This window comes from Octopus bimaculoides, chromosome 4 (genome assembly GCF_046866305.1).
Source record: "Octopus bimaculoides isolate indiv1 chromosome 4, ASM4686630v1, whole genome shotgun sequence".
Classification (NCBI taxonomy): Eukaryota; Metazoa; Mollusca; class Cephalopoda; order Octopoda; family Octopodidae; genus Octopus; species Octopus bimaculoides.
Window position 1 is genome coordinate 16,300,116 of NC_142931.1, and position 24,510 is coordinate 16,324,625.

General features: G+C 36.8%; 2 protein-coding genes across 3 annotated transcripts in view; one reads left to right on the forward strand and one right to left on the reverse strand.

The window, feature by feature from the left end:
* Positions 1-4,965, reverse strand: part of LOC106877062 (uncharacterized) — an 80,915-nt gene extending 75,950 nt beyond the window's left edge. Inside the window, exon 1 of one of the 2 annotated variants that reach the window (XM_052966901.2) lies at positions 4,166-4,965. The gene's annotated coding sequence lies outside the window, so the exon portion shown is untranslated. The remainder of the gene's footprint in view (positions 1-4,165) is intronic. The other variant, XM_052966903.2, reaches the window with a different exon arrangement.
* Positions 4,966-5,264: 299 nt separating this feature from the next.
* Positions 5,265-23,917, forward strand: LOC106877072 (ragulator complex protein LAMTOR5). Its single transcript, XM_014925861.3, has 4 exons — positions 5,265-5,457; positions 20,336-20,397; positions 20,985-21,102; positions 23,481-23,917. The coding sequence occupies exons 1-4, from the start codon at positions 5,423-5,425 to the stop codon at positions 23,554-23,556; spliced, it is 291 nt and encodes a 96-aa protein (XP_014781347.1). The 5' UTR covers positions 5,265-5,422; the 3' UTR covers positions 23,557-23,917.
* The last annotated feature ends 593 nt before the right edge of the window (positions 23,918-24,510 follow it).

The following is a 24,510-nucleotide window of genomic DNA, read 5'->3' on the forward strand; positions in this document are numbered from 1 at the left end:
CCCTGTAGAGGTCCCCTTGTCGGCTACAAGTTGTTTACCTAAAGTCATTCCCAACTGAGTAGACTTATGATCTGTGACCATCCATCTCTATCCCACATAGAAATTTCTTTGGTGGCCCATGAGCTGTAGATTATATAGCATCTTCATACAAGAGATTTTATTCTATCATAACCAGCCATTTAATCATATGACTAGTGACTGAGACCTTTGGTAATGTGCTGTGCTTGAGAAGACCTGTCAAGCCAAGTGTACCTGTGCTGACGGCATGTAAAGAACACCTTTTGAGCGTTGGGCCTCTTGGAGGCAAAATGGCTGAGTTCCTTTTGAGTGTTGGGCCTCACAGACGCAATGACCAAAACCTTTGGCATCATGTCATGCTTGAGAAGAAGAGCCATCAAGCCAAGTGAAATCACAGTCACGGCAGATACCAGTGCCATGCAAATGGCACTCATGCCAGTAGTACGTAAAAGCACCCCGGTGTCACACATATGGCACCTGTGCCAGTGACACATAGAAGCACCCATTACACTCTCAGAGTGGCTGGTGTTAGGAAGAGCATCCAGCTGTAGAAAACCATGCCACATCAGACTGGAGTCTGGTGCAGCCTTCCAGTGTGCCAGCCCGGTCAAACCATCCAACCCATGCCAGCATGGACAACAGACATTAAATGATGATGAAAATTTACCCCTTGAATTTCAAGGAACTTGCATATACAATCCTTGGTTCTGCTATTAATTCATGATATTTAGGTCTTGATAGTCTCATTGGATTAAGGGGCAGAATTTCATGCTAGTATCACTATATTAATTATGGTTCCATAATATTTAGTTGTGGTTTTACATAGTATTAAGGGTCATTTTTAGTTCTAAAGTATAAAGGATCATTGTTTAGTCCTAGTGTCTTATTAGATAAATGGGAGATAAAGCCATTGCGTCAAAAGATGTTAAGGCGTTACATAGGACATCTACTAATGGAATGAGCCAATTGAGTGTGGCTATTTGGATGTTGATTTAGCACAGCACACTGGACATTCAGCCCGTTTTGGTGTTTTGGTACTGGAAAATACTAATGTGCATTCAGAAATATACATATACAGATAAAAAGAACAGGATTGATTTAAATACTCCCTTTTTTTCATATACATAAAGAGAAGTATGCTCATACACATAAACAGAGAAAAAGAGAGAGTGAGAAGGAAGGAAAGAACAGATGAATTTAAAAACGTCATTAAAAATAAGTCAGTGTCGAATCAGTGACGCCAAATAGGTGGCACCAAAATGGCTGAGCCAGAATGTCTCATTCCCATCAACAAAACCAGTTCACTTGTACCATCATTTAACCACAGAAGTCGAAGCCTGTATTAGTCTGACAGGATAATTTTCTTTCTCAAATGACATACACACAATTCAATACCTGAAGTGGGAACTGAACCTATCAAATGATTTGCATAAAATTTCCTTTTCTAAAATCAGACTTCTATATGGTTAAAATTCCTTATTTTAATTTTTTCCCATTAATACCACTAGTTGGTCCTTTTTATACCTTTAGCATAGTACACTCTCTTGAATCCATTCTCAATAAATTCCTGTTTTTTTTTAGTCTCTGGAGGCTTTGATAAAACTATAATAAAACTAGATAAAAAAAAAACCTAAACCATCCCAAGGAACAGATTTCATGTAAAAGATCCCCACATTTTCTTGCCTTAAGCTTCTTAAAAATTTAGATCCTTAAGGATAAGAATAAAAATCTTGCAACAAAAACGACACAGTCCCAGCATTTGTACATATTACACCGTACTAGGATCACGACTAACTCTATATTGTTAGCTCACTGTTCGATGGACTTGCTGGAAAAAGTAGCCAAATCTCCTTCAAATCATACCCTACCAACTTGTAAAAAGACTGTGGGTCTAAATTCGCAATATGCGAGAGAGGGACGGGACAGTCATAACTGGAAAGCCTTAGGTCATGGGTTTGTTCAGTCTGCACTAAGCAGCATTATAGGCATTACACTATTCTGGGAGTAATTCTATTATTTTCTCAGCCTGTCAAGCAGTGTAAAAAGGTATTCTCTTACAGACCTGTTCAACCTGAGAGAGAGAGAGAAAGAGAGATAGAGCAAGCAACACTCCAGTATGTCTTTAATACTGCACTTCTTATTCTTTCTGAAATCTCTCTCTGCATCTCTACAACATATTTCCTATTATAACTTTAATATTTGGTAGTGCATAACGAGACCATTTTGGATGCTGATATCATTTTAAGACAATATCGTTAATATTAAACTGAGGAATTCTAGATTCCAGTGAAAAATCATCAATTCAGCTGCCCAGTTTTTCAGCTGCGTGTTTTTTTTTTCCTTCATATAGTTGAATTAACGCAAATGCATTTGTTTTAGAAATCAATTTAGCCGAACAGAAACATGTTACCTATAGTATATGGAGACAGAATTAATGTTTTTCAAATAAATTTAGTAAATGAAAGAAGGTAATTAATATACTTACTGCTACTTAGCAGCGAGTGTCAACTAAAAAAATAAAAACAAAAACAGAAGCAAAAGGCGTTTGAGCAAAGCTCCTCCCCCGCCAACCCGTCAATTAACTTCAAGTTATCGTTGAGTTGGCTTTATCTGCAGATGGAATCCAACATCTCATTCAACTCAGCTCTGCTGACCAAAGAAAATATTGTTGCTAGCGCAGAAACAAAGTCACAGGATTTAAGTTACATAATTTTCAGCCAATCCAACCAATGAAAAATAAAAATAAAATATGAGAATAATTACAAGTTGTCAGAGCGCACACAACACATTCAACATACACTATATAAATACAACACTTAATTACCGAGAGATGTGGTGAAATAAAATGTTTTTTTTTTTGTAGTCTGTCCGCAATATGATTTCTTTCGGCTAGCTAAATAACCAATATTTATAGATCTGGTGTATCCGATTAAAGTGACGCAATATAACACTGGTACTTAATCTCATCGATTCCTGTAGGGATGAACGACAAAGTCAATCATAAACTCAAACTACTACTGCTATTGTTATTACAGTGAAAGCTTTTATTGGACGTCTGGCCGGCATATAGCAATTGTATTGCTAATTATTTATGAAGATTAGGGAATGTAGAACTTGTGACGGTGCGTGCGTGTGTACGCGTGTATATATATATATATATATATATATATATATATATATATATATATATATATATATATATATATATATATATATATATGTTAGATATAGATATGTGTGTTAGATAAGCAACGTTTAATAATCGACATAAACTATGCAAAAAACAAACAAAAAAATCATAGGTATATATTCTGTTGCTTAATATTTCTTCATAAAAAATATCTTTTTTTTTTTTAAAAGAAAACGTTTTAAAACCCAACCCATTAAATTACTTAAATATTTGTCATTCAAGATAACAAAAATTAATTATATGTCCCATTTTCTAGAACAGGTTGTGAGCAAGACTGTTCTTGCCCTCAGTAACACACCAGCTTATTGTCACCTGTTCAGTAATTATGCAGAGTTCTTACTAGTCTTTTGTTTTTCTTGGATGATACAGCATGGTGACTTTCAATTTAAAAAAAAAAAATTAACGAAAACAAAAATAAACAAACTTCTGGTTTATATTCGAGTTCAATTTTGTTTTGAAAGCTTACTATTGTGAACCGTACTTCACAATAGGGAGCTTTTAAAACTGGATTGAATATATTTACACCGTAAAAGAAATCTGCATTACTAAATTGATTTTCTTCGAGGAAGTTAAGGTTTGTTAAGTAACTATTCTTCGTTATGTGAATATTCTTAGAGTCCGTATGATGGAGTAGTGTGAAGGTAGCAGCAGAAAGGAGGAACATTCAAAAACAAATACATAAATAAAGATTTGTTTAAATATACAAATGTTCAGATAGCAACAGCAATAGTAAAAACAAAGAGGAGCTAGGTACATATTTTAGAAGTCCAGTAGTTTCTTCTACTTCACCAGGTATTGGCAAATTTACGAATATAGTCTCTAGTTATGAGCGAAGGGCCGAAAATGACTAAAATGTAATTATTATAATTGAGTTTAGTAATACCATTTAAAATATGTATTCCATTTCACAATCCTGAGAGTAAAGACAGTGCGAAGGAAAGAAAGAATGTGACTTACCTTTCACCAACTAACAAAATCTGTTGCTAATGGTCCCCAAACATAGTAAATTCTGTTGTCAATCGTCCTTTTTTCCTCTCCTACTTCTGGTTTGCTTTCAGTACAGCGTGCCTCACGGCACACAAGCATGTATTTCGCAAGTCGGGTGGGTCCCTTTCTTTACACGTAAATTTACAAAGAAATATATGAGTGTAATGTGTGTTTTGTGTGTATAATCCTAGATTAATTTCATTATGTATGAACATTTATACGTTCACTTTTTACGATGCATTCGAATAAATCGTTAACCAAAGTTGCGAAAGAACACGTAATCAGAGAATGGAGGGAAGTAGCCGACGAGGAAATTCACGCAGTTCCTGAAGAACAACGGCGAGAAGTCGAAGACTACTGAAGTCATAATTATCCCCTTCCACTACAACTATGTATTTCTTTGCCTTCGTTTACCCCCACCACTTTCATATACACAATCATTCTATGTTAGAGTGACATCCATGAAAACAGACTGAACGAACGAAGAAAGAGAGGCCAAGAATTAGAGGAAGGGAGTGATAGAAGAAACCATAAACTTTCTATAAAGGGGCGTCAGTAGTAAACAATGTCACAAACCTCAACTTCAATTTGTGCACAAAATTGAAGATCTGATCCAAACTACACGAAAGAAAATCGATCAAGTTTCTTCGGTTATTTTACCTTATTGATAGTTTGGTAATTATATTCAATATAATCAAAAATCTAATTTTTATTTGATTTTTTTTTCCAGTCACGACTCACAATAAAGTGCCAAATGCAACAAAAGGACTGATTTCCACGCTAACAAGGGAGTCTCTACGTGGTCCTAAGACCTGCAAAAAATAGCAGCCGAATCTGCCTAAACTCAGTCTATCGTGGTATATACGTACAAGACATAAGATAATGTAAGTCTTATACTTCTCTAAAAAGACGGGATGTTCGATCAATGTTATCTATTATTACACACCATACATTCTAAATTTAAAAGCGTATCGACTTAGGGTTTCTGAACACGTTTATAAAAATACACTGCCACCCCTCTGTATTAAAATGGTATCGTCGTACTATTTCTCCGATCCCAACGTGTTAGTTGTTCTGCCACAGTGAGATAGCAGCAGCAATCACTTCCTAGAGGAAGTCTTTCCCAATATCTCACATTTAGTCAACATAGCTCACACTTGAAGCCATCTCTGTTGCTATTTAGACGTAGACTTTAGAATTGTTGACTAAATACTACACATATTTACAATGGAGTCTCAGATGAACAAGGTACTTACAGAAGTGTAAGTTAGGATATTTTCCTTTTACGTCTATTATTGCTCTCCATTCATTAGAATATTTGTTAAATTGCTAGACTTCCGCTACGCACAGTATATTAATGAGTAAATATAAGCGATGATTGGGAACAGTTTCATAGACCCCATGTCAATTACATAATCCCTAAAGCTATATACTATAAACCATTAATCGAATAATATTATAAGCATAGTTTCTTACTAAAAAATCGATCTATTATTTGATCTGTTAGACTGACAAAATAATAATTATAAACTGTACATAGTTCATTCTATGTAAAGAGGATCGACTTGTTTTATATATATATATATATTAATAATTCATTTCGATATCGTTTTCGAATTAAATTTCATTATTTTAAAGGTTTTTAAAGGTTATTTTAAAGCTGTTTTCTACATAAACACCCTTGGATGTTGTATGGGTCATAGTATTTAACCTTTGGGATAACATATTTTAGAAACCACGATTGCGATATCTACTTTTAGTCTATTTCTTTTAACTACTGATAACAGAAAGTTTCGATTCTTCTCACTATACATTATTAATAGTTCATTAGAAATATTTATTCCAATGCTCGGCCGTTTCCATTGACTTTATGACTTCTTGAAGAATGTTGATTTCTAAAATATGCTGCAAGACTTCTCATTTAAGGGACGAATATAGTCGATTAGATCAACTCCAATACTTGATTGATACTTAAAAAAATTGCTAAGTTCATCTCTGGCCAAGTTGTTGTTAAGTGCAGATTTATACCATGTGATAGTAATTTAGAACTATATTGTTACTAAAGAACGGAACTATATATATTTGGGAGCAGCGCCTATGGCTCTATGTTTTTCAGGGTCTCCGTGATAGGTGAGTTGTAAGAAAAGACTTGGTCCAAATGTTTGTACCAGAGAGGACTATGCTAAAGGGTTCCAAGGGCCAGATGGTAGTGTTAAACCGAGTGACTGGTTAAGTCTACCACACAAAGTTTGTGTATATATCTATATATATATATATATATATATATATATACATATATATGTATTTGTAATTTGCCTATGTTTACTTAAAACATCCGCTTTACAAAAATGAAATATTTAGTTCTTTATTTAAGTAGAAAAACATTATTCTGTATTGAACCCTTGGTCAGGACAGTTTTAGCAGTTCAATTCATAATTGATACTGTACTTTGGTAATGGTAACATGAAACAATGATTCCTAACAAGGTTGTCGTATCGCATTGAAGATGCGACTAACAGAACTTGGGGGGCGTCGCAGTATTGTCTAATTTATATTTAAGGAACCTTTGTATTATTAAAATATAATCTCTTACGAATTATCCTTCAGTGTATAAATAGTAGTAATTTTTCTTAAGATCTAAAACAACAAAATGAATTAGGTTATCACAAATTAAAATATAAGACGGAATTACCGTCATTTGGAAAATAACTATTTAAAGTAACAATCATTTGTTTGGGTTTGAAGAAATTCCGAAAGCTGATTTAAAGTGTTTATTTAACACAAGTGACATATTTCTGAGATTCTGAAAGTGTTTGTGTTTTATGAAAATACATGTCATCGTGTATGATATATTCGGCAGAATTCTGCTACGTAAATAACTTCACTCTGGTTTGCATTTATCAAACATTTTCGGCCAACACCGGTTTGGGTCATAAACGATGTATATATTGTTGCTGTTGTAACCAAGCTTTCGATTTTGAGCAAACTTGGGTAATTTTTCAGATTAACACCCGCAAGATCTTCACTAGGGTGTTAGGGTTAGGGTTTTAGGGTTTGGGTTAGGAAATTCCGTCCATAACTGTAACACTAACCCTAACCCTAAAACTAACCCTAAAACCCTAACCCTAACACCCTAGTGAAGATCGTGCGGGTGTTAATCTGAAAAATTACCCAGACCTGTTTCGAAGGCAATCTAATCTTGTCCATTCTGTCTCATGAGTATGTAGGGTTAAAGTAAATAAAGTAAAGGTAAAGAATACGCACACCATCCGTTTTCGGCGCTTAGGGTTAGGGTTAGGGTTAGGGTTACGCCGAAAACGAGTTGTGTGCGTATTTTTACCCCTGCCGTAAATAATGTATATTTTTACACTTTCAAGACAGTAAGGTGTGATTTACCTGCTGTTTCTAGCAGGTCGAGTGACTACCTGGACGCTCTCTGTATAATTAAAATTCACTGAGATGCTTCTAGGCCACGGACACCTTACCAAATACTGCTGCCATGGATATTTATATAGTTTAGGAGATGGGTTATGTTCGTAGCTGTAGTCAGGAAAAAAGGAAACCACTTTTCTGGGTTAATCTTCGTCTGAGGGACGAAAAAACTCAGTAATTTTTGCCGACGCAGTTTCCTTTACCTATACGAGTACATATATAGTATGACAACAGAATGTTGTTCAATTTCCGTTGGACGTACATTATAACTGTTAATTTTGGAAAATTCATTTCTGTTCTCTGTAATCGGTTATATTTTCATTTAACCCAATCGAAAAATAACTGGGACGCAATGTGACATCTCGGACGTTTCTTTTTTTCACACTGTCCATTCTTTATGTATGTTAGTTGTTGCTTAACGCTATGTTAGTCCTGATTGACTAGACCTATGATGAAAAGCATTCCAGTCGTGACTGTCTCACCTATAGGGTATCTAAAAATATATTTTTTTTTAAAACAGTAGGATATGATTTTGAGATGGGTTTAGCTGCTATTTTTAGCAAATTGAACGACCATGATAGGTTCTGATGACTTACTGCACTTATCGATGACGGTGTACATTCCAGTACATTGTTTGTGGCTAGTGAGATTATTGATGTTGCTATTTTTGAGTCTATGTACTTTTATTTGGACTGTGTATGTCACAGTGTTCTTAAGGTGGTATTTTACTAATATTTTTAGGTGATGTAGAATTTAATCTTGGTTAAGCCATGCTATGCAGGTTGTTGGTTGAATGATGAAGTATGACTCGGGTCTACCTTCCCAGTTTTACAAGACCTTCATCATTTTGGCAACCATAGAGCGCAATCTTATATACATTGATGAATTGTATGAAAGCTTGGACATGTTGCATTTTGGATACTGTGCAGTATTTCTATGCTACACAGATTCTCGTGGTAGCGACAGCAGAGATGGGCAAGGTAACTTGGTCTGAGCATGACTGTTGCACTTCTTGGTGGTTTGCCTCCTAAATTAGTGTTTCAGACCTAAGAAGTCTATTGATTCTGTGGCTATTTCTGAATGTATATGTTCAGGTTGAGTGACAGTGACTGAGATATTGTTTTGAAGATGTAGTCATTGAAAATCCTTTGGGGGTTAGGATGAAAGATCACCGTCTGTTTGATATAACTTTGCGAGTCTACATGTCGTTATGTAGGCCAATAAGAGACCTACAAGTCTGCTTGCAGACTGAGCGTGGGAGACGTGGTACTGTAGGTCATGTCACACTACCTTCTTCATTGACATTTATTGCTGAGATATTTGGTTCATGTATCGAAGTGTTGGGTTCTATAATAGATAATCCATTTCGTCGTGTGGCATTTGTTTACCAACGTTTCTCACATGTACATATCATACTTCTTCAGATTGCTTTTGTCTTTGGAACCACTTCATTTGTCCTCGTGTGTGCTTTCCTTCGTTCACCTTGAAGTAAAACAGTTGTTCGTCATCATCATCATCATCATTCAACATCCTTTTTGCCATGCTTATATGTGTTGGACGGAGTTTATTGAAGCAGATTTCTACGGCTGGCTGTCCTTCCTGTCATCAATCCTCACTGGTTTCCAAGCAAGGTAAAATTTCTCCATGGCCAGATATGATCTTGCAGAATACTGGAAATGAATGACATTGCTTGTGTGACAGTGACATTCACTTACAACCGTCAGGCAATGTCACGGCAAGGACACACACACACACACACACACACACACACACACACACACACACACACACACACACACACACACACACACACACACATGATAGGCTTATTTCAGTTTCCATCTACCAAATACACTCAAAGGCTTTGATGGATTTATAATAGAAGACACTTGCCCAAAGTACCACGCAATGAGACTGAACCTGGAACCATGTGGTTGGGAACTAAACTTCTTACCATACAGTCATGCCTGATTATCCAGTACTGCCTATTGAAACTGATATTCTGTAATTTGGGTTTCAAGGCAGGAGATACTGGCTTGCTCAAGCATGCTGGCATTCTGCTATTTTCTTTCTCACTGAATGTATGTGATTTTCTTCAGACATCTATTTCTGATAGTGCATTTTCAGCTTATGGAGTGACAACCTATAATTTCTCCAGGTTTCAGAACTATCTGGGAGAGTTTATACATACGTTATACACCAGAAATTTAGTTGTCTCAGATCACACATTTCATATACCTGTCATCTCAGACAAACAGGGTATGCTAGTATATTTTATTAGTGGTTGGGTCTCTTCATCAATAGCTGCATTCTGTGATTGATAGCTACCCAGATATTGGAAGTGCTCAACATTTTCCATCATCGTCCACATCATTGACTAGCTGAACTAGGTTCCTGCCTGTTGGCTGTTTGGAGATGCAAGATCATAGCTTTATTTATGTTGAAAGTTTGACCTATGCTTTCATATGTGTGGAGAAGATATTGTCTGTAGCTCTTTTTCTGAAGGTACACAAACTGTGACATCTGTGAACTAAAGTTCAAATAATCAAAGTAGTCATGGGCTTTGTTGTGGAGAATGCCAGAGTTAAATGACTTGCTTACTTTGCAGTATGAAATTCATCATCATCATCATCATCGTTTAACGTCCGCTTTCCATGCTAGCATGGGTTGGACGATTTGACTGAGGACTGGTGAAACTAGATGGCTACACCAGGCTCCAATCTGATTTGGCAGAGTTTCTACAGCTGGATGCCCTTCCTAACGCCAACCACTCTGAGAGTGTAGTGGGTGCTTTTACGTGCCACCGGCACGAAGGCCAGTCAGGCTGTACTGGCAACGGCCACACTCAAAATGGTGTATTTTATGTGCCACCTACACAGGAGCCAGTCCAGCGGCACTGGCAACGATCTCGCTTGAAAGTCTTTACACATGCCACGGGCACAAGTGCCAGAAAGGCAGCGGTGGGCACAGGTGCCATCACGATTTCGCTTTTGCTTGCCCCAGCAGGTCTTTGCAAGCCGAGTTTTGTGTCCAATGAAGGAGACTTGCCCATAGTGGGCTTGAAGTATTAGGGCAATTGTGCACCCTTGTCTTACTCCATTTCTCATCATTTAGCACCTGTTTTCCATGCTGGCATGGGCTGGACTCTTTCACTGGAGCTGATAAGGCTGGGAACTACACCAGGTTTCAAAGTCTGTTTTGGCTTGGTTTCTGCAGCTGGATGCCCTTCCCAACATCAACTGCTTTATAGTGTACTGACTGGGTGCTTCTTTGTGACATCAGCACAGGCAGTCACTAAGCAACTTGCCAGACAAAACTGCTTGGCTGGAGGGAGGAGGAGTAGTATTTAGGCAGGGGTGGCTTTGTGCCAGTTGAGAGATTAAAGGTATAGAGGGACAAGGATAGGTGTCTTGCTGTGGAGTAGATACATGGATGCCCCAGTTAGAAGCATTGCACTTCAGCTTTCCTGTCATGCAGAAGTTGCTGGATTGTGATGAGTTTTTGTGAGCATCCCATGTTTGGCTAGCACATTTCACAGGGCTTCAGATTTACAGCATCAAAGAAAGCCATGTGTAATGGTTTGTGTTGCTCATGTCATTTCTCCCATAGCTGGTGTGCACAGAACACCAGATGAGTAATAGTTCTGAAAAGTTCTAAACTAGATTTGAACTAGAGATTCTCTGATAATGGGATGAGATGGTTGAGCAGGATTCGAACCAGAATTTTTCCAAGTATTTGACAAAAGTGAGAGTTGTCTGGACTTGCCACATTCTAATTTGTTTTCTTTCTTGAAGATAGTAGGAATGGTTGCATCTTTGAGGTTGTTTGTTGTTAGTGCTTCAGTTATCAAATCCTGTCAAATTTGATTGTCTCAACTTTTAGCAAAAAATTGCTTTCTTTTTTGGTTTCTGCAATGTCAGATGGTGCAGCTAGGTTGTTCATCATTTGGTCTTTGTTTGATGCTGTCTACAGATCTTTTATTTGTTGCACACTCTGCTCCTGCCTCTTTCTCTCATATTTTATCCCTATTCACCTTGCATAAAGTTCCTTCTCTCTTCATGAGGTTTGTAGTTTTGCAAGCTGTGTGGTGACTTCACTTGTGCTGGTGGCATGAGAAAAAAGTACCCAGTACATACTGCTTGTATTTGCTGGCAAACTTTCTTTTTGTACACATTACTCTTGTCATTTTGGTAAACGTGAAAAGCTGCTCACTTTCTTTTGATCACTGGGTAAGGTGTTGTATGTGTGAAACCAGTCTTAGTGTGAGGTGATTGGAAGAGGTTTGAATACAACAAGGGTAAAGAGAGGTGGAGAGACAAATGGCGGGTGTCTTGTGGTGAAGGCTTGTGACAAGCCTGTACTGAGGAATAGTGATAGAAAAGTCAGACAGGTGACAGCATGCTTGTGAACTAGAGGTTGGAGTATGTCTATGAGTGATTTAATACCAGTTATTTGAGTGAGCCTTCTCTGGATGCTGTCCAGGGTGTGTGTGTGTGTGTGTGTGTGTGTGTAGCAACAATACTGTTCCAGATGTGGGAGCAGCACTCAGTTTCTTTTCAAAATCCCTTTGCTACACCACCAAAAACACTGCCAATAAGTTGATTATATTTAAAAGACTATATTGCATATAGTCTGCCCTTGAATATAATACGCAGGGGATTTTTAGGGGGCTGTACCTCTGAAAAACCTAAACCTTGTGTATAATATGCACCCCTTCTCTAACTTGAGTCAAGGAGGTCTAGATAACGTCCTTGGTTTGTAAACGTATATACGGTAACGTCCTTTATTATTATTGTATATATAACATAATGCAAGCGTGTAGCTTTTTTGTGCACTTTGAAAATAAAGAAATAACAGTAATAACATCAGTGAAAAATAAATATAGCTTAAGGTATTTTCGCACCCGACATCACAAGATACGTCTGAATAAACATTGCCGGACAGCAAATAGAGACTCGGACATTGCTTAGAAAATATTTTTCATTTTTAACCTCGTATATAGTACACACTAGGGATTTTGACCTTTAAATTTTGGGAAGAAAATGCGGATTATACTCGAGGATTTATGGTAAATCATTTTCTTCAATATATTATATGGAATGTCAAAATATTTCAACTGCTAGAAATTACCAGATGGTGGTAGTGTTGTTTTTCTACACTTCATAGGTTTGGTGGTCTGCCAGCATTTGGCGATGTTCCTTGAGGTAGTGTTGGTTGTATTTTGCATGAATGGAAAATTCAGGTGAAAGCTTTACTAATGTTGAATCAAGTTAGAATGGTATTTGTGGGAGTTTTTCTGTTGTTGAAGCCAACATGTATTTTCTGTGTTACGAATTAATATTGTGGTTGAGTGTTAGGGTATGAATCAGTATTAATTTTTTTCCTTCACATCTACATTCCAAAATTTGCAGTTTTTTGTATATTATTATGTGTTTGGTTTCTTTTTGCAATAAATTAAATGTTTTTTCATTAGTGAGAGGAGAACATTTAGTATTCTACTTGAACCACATACAAATTAGAATTTCTCTGACAATGTAAAGTGTGTGTGTGTCTGAAGGCAGATGTGGCTTTGTGGTTAAGAAGCTTGCTTCCCATTCATAAGAACTTAGGTTCAGTCCCACTGTATAGAACCTTGGGAAGTATCTACTATAATCTCAGGTTGACCAAATCCCTTTGGTAAACTGAAACTGAGAGAAGCCTGTCATAATAATCATCATCATCGTTTTACGTCCGTGTTCCATGCTAGCATGGGTATATATATATATATATATATATATATATATGTGTGTGTGTGTGTGTATGTGTGCACACCTTTATGTGTATGCACAGAGCAGAATCTTAGACAAAGGTCTTCTACTGTAGCCTCAGGCTGACCAATGCTTTGTGAGTGAATTTGATCGGTGGAAACTATGTGGAAGTTCATTCTATATATATGTGTGTGTGTGTGTGTGTCTGCTCTTGCACTGCTTAGCAATCAGTGTTGGTCTGTTTACAAACCCGTAACTTAGTGGTTCAGTAAAAGAAACCAATAAAATAAGTATCTGACTTAACAAAAGAAGAAAAAAAAAACATACAGGGTTTAATATGTTCATCTAAACCCTTCAAGGTGGAACCCTTCAAGGTGGTACCCCCTCATGACTGCAGTCCATTGACTGAAACAAATCGATGATAAGCTGGATAGAACTGCAAAAGAATTATCAACTTTATACATCAGTTTTCATTTTCTGTTCACTACAAACCAACTGTTGATGTTGACCATTCTTTTCAAGTCATCTTTTTCTCACTTTCCTATCTACCATCTATTATAAGTTCACAGAACTTCAATAAATCACTTCCCATCCATTCTCATTAAATGTCATTCTTACTCAAGTGTTTTCTTTTAGCAATATTATTTGATATGTCTAAATGTTAATTTGTACTCAACCTACCATTTGGCTTTCATAGTATGTTGTAAAGATTGTAATTATTTTATTCTTCGTCATTGCAAATATTCTACTATTGTCTCTAAACTTGTCCTCAGATGCTTCTGTTTTTGAATCTTAGAATTGTAAACAATTGAGAACTTATTAAAATTCTTCATTTTTGTATCTGTTGCTAATCTTTTTTAACATTATATTGCATAGTATATATCAATATATATGTATATAGGAAGGCGGTGAGCTAGCAGAATCGTTAGCCATCCAGGCAAAATGCTTAGCAGCTTTTCCATCCATCTTTATGTTCTGACTTCAAATTCCACTGAAGTTGACTTTGCCTTTCACCCCTTTTGAGCTCGTCAAAATAAGTACTAGTTGAGCCCTGGGGTCAGTGTAATCGACTTAGCCCTCCCTTGAAATTACTGGCCTTGTGGAAGAGGTAGACCCAGGAAGACCTGGAACGAGATAGAGAAGCATGATCTTCGAATGTTGAGTTTCATGGAGTTGATGACAAGTGACCGAGACCTTTGGTAATATGCTGTGTTTGAGAGGACTTGTCAAACCAAGTGAAATTGTAGTTGTGGCTGTTGGAGGTATCATGCAAATGGCACTCATGAAATTGTAATCGTGACTGTTGCTGGTAGCATGATCTTTGATTGGTGGGCTTCACGGATGACAAGAGACTGAGACCATTTGCAATATGCTGTGCTGAGGAGACTCGTTAAGCTATGTGGAACTGTAGCCATGGCCATTGCTGATGTCATGTAAATAGTACCTATGCTGGTGGCTTTTTTTGTCTTCTTGTCAGTTGAAAAAATTCGCTAGAAAATGGCGTGCGACTGGTAAAGTCCTGTTTTCACGGGGGCAATTCAAACGTGGCAGCAGACAGAATGATGACTGGCAGTTCAGTGGAGTCTTCTGGTGCACTGCAGCTTCTTTCGGTTGCCGGAAATTCTTCACTCGGGGGTCACCATTTGTAATGGGAGGCAAGGTTCTCGATATCGGTTGAATATCGCCTTCTCTCATTAATTTCTTGTTCTTCGTGTTAAGGCTCCAGCAGGTGAGGAAACAAGTCTGAGGTAAAGCGCAGGTTCTCAAACAGTTTTATTTACACAATACACAAAGGTGAAAGTGCGTTGCTCTCTGCAGCCATCTCATGCGGTGTGAGTTCATCATTCTCTGTTACGCGGGCCCATTGCCTCAGGAGATGTGACGAGCGGATTAGCCTAGAGGCCCAGCCAGTGAAGTGTGCTCTGCAAGCGGTCACAGGGAAAAAGATCGAATCTGGTTGCTTGGCTGTTTTATCCAGTTTGCCATCACGAGCCTCGTTGTGATCTCGCGCATGGCAAATGGATGCAGGTGAGATCTCGCTCCAATCTCGGAGATGGCAATGGCTGCCGTGAGATCTCATCCAACATGGTGCTGACTGCTTGTACTGCTACACACTCTTGGAGGGGTTGGCGTTAGGAAGAGTATCCAGCTGTAGAAACCAAGCAAAATCAGACTGGAACCTGTTCCAGTCAAACCGTCTAATCCATGCCAGCATTGAATGTGGATGTTAAAGGATGATGATAATGACAGAACTTTAAAGTAAATAACCAACTCAGTGTTGCAGCCAATTTAGTTATGTCTCTACCGACTTTTATAATCAGAACTACTTCTAAGATCTAAATTTCAGGACATCATACCAACAAAAAAAAGATAAGGTAGATATGAATACCACAAGCAATTTGTTTTTGTCACTACTTCATTGTGACTTTTCCATCCATCCATCCATCAATTAATCATTATTATCCATTTTTATTGCCAAGAACACTAAAATAACTAGAAGAAGGATATCTTGCCAGTAGATACAAAATATTTTACAGTGTTCTTATATATATATATGTGTGTGTGTGTGTGAAAGGCAGTGTTTAATTTCCATCTTCAAAAAGAAAATCTAAATCTACATTTTTTTGATGTTTAGATTAATTTGATGTTTCTGGTTTGGAATGGAAAGTATTTAGATCTCAGCAGAGTTGTGTCATCAACCAAGCTTATCATTGACGTAGAATACTTTAACAAGAGACCATCCATGAATGAGCAATTAATGATGTATTTTAACCCATCAAAATATTAAGTCTTGTGTTATGAACAGAAAACAATACAAAATTGCTTTCTTTATACCAAACAAGGAAGCTGTCCAAAATACACTATAATTGATATGTAGTTATGTCTATGAATTTGTTTTGCTCTAATTATGTTCACAGGCTGTGAACTAATTGCTGAGAGTTATGTGGCAGAATACCAAGGAATTATTCTCTACAAGAAACCCAGCAATGATGCTAACATTTTAAAAATTACTTTGTTAGACTACACTTTTGGTCTTCATATTAAACTAACAGGAAAGAATATGAACATTCTTTTCAAAGATAACCGATGTCTTGTATGAATTATTAGGAATTTCCTTGAGTATTGTTGTGCTTATCCTTTCATGCTGAAGAGCATGATGTCACTCAAGGAAGTGACAGCTCTTAGCATTTCTTGGAGGCCAAAGTTTGATATGAAACTTTCCTCCCACCAAAAAACCATCTGTATTCTTTCATTGGCAGCCAATATTTTATATATGTATGTATATCGGAGTGGTTGGCATTAGGAAGGGCATCCAGCTGTAGAAACATTGCCAAATCAAATTGGAGCCTGGTGTAGCATCATTGCTGGGTTTCCTGTAGAGAATAATTGCTTGGTATTCTGCCACATAACTCTCAGCAATTAGTTCACAGCCTGTGAACATAATTAGAGCAAAACAAATTCATAGACATAACTACATATCAATTATAGTGTATTTTGGACAACTTCCTTATTTGGTATAAAGAAAGCAATTTTGTATTGTTTTCGGTTCATAACACAACACTTAATATTTTGATGGGTTAAAGTACATCATTAATTGCTCATTCATGGATGGTCTCTTGTTAAAGTATTCTACGTCAATGATAAGCTTGGTTGATGATGATATATACCAGGCTCCAACCTGATCTGGCCATGTTTCTACAGCTGGATGCCCTTCCTAATGCCAACCACTCCAAAAGTGTAGTGGGTGCTTTTTATGTGCCACCAGCATAGGAACCAGTCATGCGGGCCTGACATCAATCATGTTTGGATAGTGCTTGTTACATGCCACCGGTACGGGGGCCAGTCAGGGGGTACTGGCAACGGCTACGTTCAGATGGTGCTTTTTATGGATCATATCTGAAAACAGCTTCAGGAGTTGTGAAGAACGAATTTGTATGTAGTCTGTTTCTGAGAGCTATTCTATTGGAATGCCCAGCTCTCTCATGTATCCATGTTTAAAATTTCAATGAAATTGCATGAACAATACTTGAGTTATAAGCGCACAAACGGACAGACAGACGAAACGGATTTTATATGTTAAGATATCAAAAATAAGCAACAGGATATCAAGAAGTGACACAGTAAGACTGTTTCAGGCAGCTCCATTTAATTGAACAATGCAATCATTACGTCATTTTAAATGCAGTGCTATCATCAGCTGCACAAATAAACAGAATATTAACTAGTTGGACACATTAATATAATTTTTCTCAAATACTTTAACAGAGCAAGAAGATGGAAGAAATCCATGTTGTCACTATTGTAGTTAAGAATAGACTACACTTCCAAGAATGGCATGAGGTCTACTGGGGTCATAGCTTGTAAAGGATTGTGGTTCATTTCTAATTTATTTGTCTTTTTATCAAATACTAAATCTAAGACTAGAGGACTGTGTCTGTTTGGAATGAAGGGCAAGAGTGAGTTGACAGGTCATGGCTAAGTATGGTCATAAATATTGTCATATATATCCTTTTTCCTCAGGGAGGGAAGAAGACATTCGGAGTAGTAAGATGGATATAGAGTAACTGTCTATAAAAGGAGGCTGGGCACAGGAAGATTCTAAATCATGATGTTAATTACCAGTTAAAGGGGATGATGCTAATAAGACGTGCGCGCGCGCACACACACACACACACACACACACACACACACACACACAGATAGTTTGGAAAATTTGGTATTAAACTTTGACTCCCAAGAAATGCTTAGTTCTGTTGGTTCATTAAATGATTTTCTTTCATCTATTCATACCAAAGGTACTTAGAATGCAACTCTTAATGCAAAAGACTTGTTATAGCCAAAGTTGAAAAAAAAAAAAATAAAAGTTCATAATCTTTCTAAGCTCGTCATATTGCAATAAATAAATATGGCCAGACGTTATGTGTGAAAAGTGTCAGTAGCAATGACGGAGGACAATCGGCACTGTAGTCAGTGTATCAGTACGACTATTTTTAATGTCTTTTAGATAGACAAAAGAACTAGAGCTATTATGAACCATTAAGAATTTACTGTTAGTGATATATTTGGAATAAATTTTTTCAACTTTGAGAGGGTTCATGTCCTTCAACTTTCCAGTACACTCTGTTAAGTATTTGACATTAGAAAAGGTATCCAGCTGGAGAAACCATGCCAAAGCAGACAGCAGAGCTTGGTGCAGTCTTCTGACTTGCCGGTTCCTGTCAAACCGTCCTACCCATTCCAGTATGGAAAACGGACGTTAAATAATGATGGTGATGATAATGATGGAGAATGTATGTTTTCACACAATTTTGAAATGGAATTAAAATTCAAATAATTGACTGTACAACGACTCTGCTTCATTTGGTTTAAGCAATCATAAGAGACATATCGTAACAGATAATTTCTTTTTTCCTTTCCTCATTTGTATAAACGTATTTTTGTCACAAGCAGACGATTCCAGTGTTTAAAATGGTGACGTCGTTAGGCACCCTTTTACTGTAATACAATTCTTAGGCTGATATTGTAAATAGAAATTGAAAGAGAGGAATTGAATGGGTAAAAAGAGCAAAGAATTTAGTAGTTTCTCTGAATTGTGTTTAAAAGAATTGGCTTTAAGAAATGTAACTCTCGATAACACACATGTATTATCTCCCTTGAAGTGATTCTATGCTAGTAAGAGGAAGTCTCGAAGTTAAGAAAACAGTTGTAGATGTGTGTTCGTCGCTACTTCGTACTCCCTCGAGCATTTCGTTGTGTCCGTTCCTGGATATGTAGTTTTAATTATTACTTGTATGATATATATAGTGAAGATGCATGGCTCGGTGGTTAGAGCATCGAACTTACGATCGTGAGGTTGAGAGTTCGATTCCCGGACCGGGTTGCGTGTTGTGTTCTTGAGCAAGACACTTTATTTCACGTTGCTCCAGTTAACTCAGCTGTAGAAATAAGTTGTGACATCACTGGTACCAAGCTGTATCGTCTCCTTTGCTTTTCCCTTGGATAACATCAGTAGTGTGGAGAGGGGAGGCTGGTATGCATAGGCGACTGCTAGCCTTCCACAAACAACCTTGCTCAGACTTGTGCCTGGGAGGGTAACTTTCTAGGTGGAATCCCATGGTCATTCATGACCGAAGCGGGGTCTCCTTGTATAATATAGAGGCCTGCTTAATATTTATTTATGATTATTTTATTTATTGACTTTTATGTAGCAGTCCCCGAAAACTTAACTGAAAACTTGCTTATTCTATACAAATCCATTTGTTAATTTTGGCTGTTCTATTGGAGAGTAAGTAAACAAAGTTGAACGAGAGAGAGAGAGAGAGCTCTTGTAAAATTATATTTTATATTTTAAAATTTTTACAAAAATTACAGATTGGGGCATTTTATTTTGTAATGAAATTAATTCTATGCATTAAGATCCCTGCCCTTTTTTTGTCAGTGAAAAAATATTTTCAGTTATTATGCAAGACTGCTGGGATTTCAATTCAATTCATTACTATTTTTTAATATTCCCTCGTCTTTCTCCCTGCAAATTTGTAAGCACCTAATGTAGCTAATTGTGTCATGTTGCCAAATTGTAGAGAGATTTTACATTAAATTAAAAACTCAAACTTTCACTAAACCTTATTAAATACAACCTTGAATATTAATCTAGAAAAAATTATAAATTTGGGAAGGTATTAAGCTTCCAAAATTACCTGTTCCAAATAACATGTTAGATCTAAGATTTGTTCAGTTAACATAATTATCTTAGGAATTCATGGATTAACAACACTAATTATGTTAAACAATGTATAATTATGGTATGATTAATATAGTGATCTAATGTACAATTTGACTAGGCTGAGAACAATGAATATAGTTTATCAATTAATATATGTGAAAACTGAAATATTTATAAAATCTTTACTGAGGTTGTTATTTCATGTTGTTGATTAATTATAATCTGTTTTCGTTTCAGAGGAGAAAATCCTGAAGTGACTGGTGTAATTTGCACTGACCAACATGGTCTCTGTCTTGGAGGTAAGTCCCATCCCTCATTCTCATCCTACTTCTGTCACTCTCTCTCTCTCTCTCTCTCTCTCTCTCTCTCTCTCTCTCTCCACCTACATTATATATCCAACTACTTGCTCCTTCCTTTTGTTATTTCTTATTCTCCCTACCTCCTTTATACAAGTCTATTCATCTCCCCACCCTCTTTATGTAAATATCCCCATCTCCTCACCCTCTTTATGTAAATCTTCCCATCTCCCCACCCTCTTTATCTAAATCTTTCCATCTCCCCACCCTCTATGTAAATATCCCCATCTCTCCACCCTCTTTATGTAAATATCCCCATCTCCCCACCCTCTTTATGTAAATATCCCCATCTCCCCACCCTCTTTATGTAAATATCCCCCATCTCCCCACCCTCTTTATGTAAATATCCCCCATCTCCCCACCCTCTTTATGTAAATCTTCCCATCTTCCCACCCTCTTTATGTAAATCTCCCCATCTCCCCACCCTCTTTATGTAAATCTCCCCATCCTTTTTATGCAAATCTACCCATTTCCCACCCGTTTATAAACATTTTATAAAAGCACTGATGTTTGATATCCTTTACTTTTAGTGAAAGGAAACCTGTCAACATGCCATGCTGGTCTAATTACATCCCTTGCTCATTGTGGTCGTTCGTTACGGCAAGATGAAACTCATTCACCTGTAATCACAATGGAATCTGAAGGAGGGTATGTAGTTCATCCAGAATACTAGAGTTGATAATCCAGAACGCTAGAGTTGATAATCATCTTCATTATTTAACGTCTGTTTTGCATGCTGGCATGGGTTGGATGGTTTGACATGGAGCCGTCCAGCTGGGGAGCTGTCCAGACTCCAATTGTCTGTTTTGGCATAGTTTCTATGGCTGGATGCCCTTCCTAATGCCAACCACTTCACAGAGTGTGCTGAGTGGCTTTTACATGCCACTGGCACAAGTGCATTTATGTAGCACTGGCAGGGGCACTTTTTATGTGGCACCAGCACCTAACAGGACAAACCAACATGTATGGAAGACAGCGATTTTACTTAGCTGCACACATCTTTTCAAGTATAGCAAATTGCCACATTTGCTCTACTTGAAAAGATGCATCAAGCTAAATAAAATTACTGTCTTCCATACATATAGGCTTGTACTTTCAGGTGCTAGAGAATATTAAAATAAAATATAATAAAAAAAACTAGAGGATATTTTCAGTTTATAGTAGTTTTATCTTGTTTTGTTCTGGGTTTATAGCATAAAGATGAAGTTCAACTATTGGCCTTATAGAATCAATAAAAAAATATGGGTAATGTACTGGAGTTGATTCAACCCATTGTATATCATTTAGCTAATCCTTCGACAACCCACCCGGTGTCCATAGTGCCAGTATTCATCTCCAGCAACTGTTCCATGTAAAATGCACCTGTATCTGTGCTACATGTAAAGCACCCAGTACACTCTGTAAAGTGGTTGATATTAGAAAGGGTATCCAGCTGTAAAAACCAAGCCAAGACAGACTATGGAACCTGGTGCAGCCTCTGATGATGATGATGAGTTCTTCTCATGTCAAATGGCTGAGATAGAATGTATGGTTCTAATATTCATGGCATTTCAGCTTCAGCTGATATGCATCACTTTTTCACCTAGTGGTCATCAATGTACATCCATGCCTGCTCACAGTGGTTGATACTTCCATTGCCAGCTGGTCTCTCTCTCAACCTCACTTCCAGTTGCTCATTGATGCCAGGTAGTTTTACATTTATTCTTTTGTTTCAGTCATTTGACTGTGGCCATGCTGGAGCACCGCCTTTAGTCGAGCAAATTAACCCCAGGATTTATTCTTTGTAAGCCTAGTACTTATTCTATCGGTCTCTTTTGCCAAATTGCTAAGTTACGGGGATGTAAACACACCAGCATCGGTTGTCAAGCAATGTTGGGAGGACAAACACAGACACACACATACATATATACGACGGGCTTCTTTCAGTTTCCATCGACCAAATCCACACACAAGGCTTTTGTCGGCCCGAGGCTATAATAGAAGACACTTGCCCAAGGTGGCATACAGTGGGACTGAACCCGGACCCATATGGTTGGTAAGCAAGCTACTTACCACACAGCCACTCCTGCACATATTCAACATCTGTATTCAATGCCAAAAATTCATCGCAGTGCAACATTGCATACATTTCAAATAGTCTGTTTTTTACATTGAGAAATAAATCTTTTTGTCCCCCTGGGCAACTTCTTGATCTTTGATATCAATCAGTCTGAGACTGTCCTTAGTTCTTTGTTTTTAAGTGATCTAAATTTAAATGTTTCAAAATTTCATTTTGTTGTAGTGGTTGCAGTAGATATATATTTTGAAATTCGTTCTTTCATAAACAGTATAGAAACAAGATTTTTAACTTTTAATTCACAAAGTCTGAGAATATTCTAATTCTATAATTCAAATGAGTGCACAATCTCTTAAACAAGTATTTTGGTTCATGATTTGGTTTGTTTATGTTGCATATAATATTCAGGAATGCTAAATGCTTGAGAAAACATAATTAAGAGATACAATTCTGGATATATGACAAAAACTGTATTTTCAGTTTATGACTGAAACTTCCATATCTGGAAAGAAAATGCCAAAACAGTGTATGTGATCATATTCCAGATCCTTATGTAGCTGAGGGAGCATCATAGCCATGTGTTGAAAAGAATCTTTTGTGGTTTGAATAATTCACCTCTGGAAACAAGAGTGCTTCATTCATCATCCCTAAACAAACCTTATTTTGAGTGGGATGTGACACCCAACCTGAAGAAAATTCTAACTGGGTCCCACCTGCAAGGTTATGCACTGTTTATCTTGATATGAAATCACCATGTCACACACATATGGTTGTGATGCATGTGCCTGGTGTATCCTTATTAGATGGGTAGTCATGATGAGTATATTGGGCTTTGTATATTTGTACCCCAGTATCACTTTGATGGCTGCTCCCTCAATAATAATAATAATAATAATAATAATAAAGAGACACACTTCATACCATCTAGCTTCTTAAATGTAATTAGTTATTTTCTTTCTTCTCATTGCAGACAAATATTGATGCTAAAAAGTACAGAAAATGTCTCATTTGGTATCATGAAGACAGCACCACAGAGCTGGCATTAATCTTAAATTTTGTAATAAACAAAAATCTAAAAATTTTTTTTTTTTTTAAATCCTTTCAAAAGTTGCAATGTGGACACTTTTCCAGTTTATGTAAAATATAATTTGTAAAACTCAAATACTTATGAAAAAATTTTATTATTTGAGGTGAGCTTTATTTTTTTGAAAAATAAGCACCAAAATGTAATTATGGCATTTATTAAAATACAAGCATTTTATTTGCCATTGAAGACTGACATACTGTAGTAGTGCACATATTGTGTATTTCTACTGCAATTGTCTTTTAATTATCTTTTCTAAATTATGTATGTTTTCTTTATTAATGCTCTATAAAATCATAAAATTTATAAATGCTATCAAACTATGTTATATTTTTATCTTTTCATTCCACATTCTATCAATGCTATTATCCAACAACTATTATCTAATGCTATTTATCCAACGCTATTATCTAACAGCTTCTTTCAATTCAAAGCAATGCAAGGTTCTCTGGAATAAAAGACAAACCTACCTTAACCCTTTTGATATCAACCTGTCTGAAACTGCCCTTTGTTCTATGATATAAGATTCCTATATTGAAGCGATCTCAATTGAAACCTTAACATCAGCTTTTTAAAAACAGTTATTTTAATAAATTTTTCATTATTTCCAAAGTTCATTGAAATGAAAGCAGTGTATTTCTGCAGAAATGTGGTAGGGTCTCCTCCTACTGAGCATACTTGGGGCATTCTTTTACTTCTTCCAACTAGAAGTAATGGCTGCAACAACCCTTGGGGGTGATATTCGATTTATTTCATTTCATTTCGTTTCATTTCATTTCCCTGGCCTTCTCTCCATGGATGGGTGAGTTGGGAATCACCACTCTCATTTGCCTTTCGTTGTTGCGATGTGCGTTTAGCTGGTATCTTAGAAAAATATTTACCTAAGTGTTTTTTTAATATATCTTCATTTACGCCT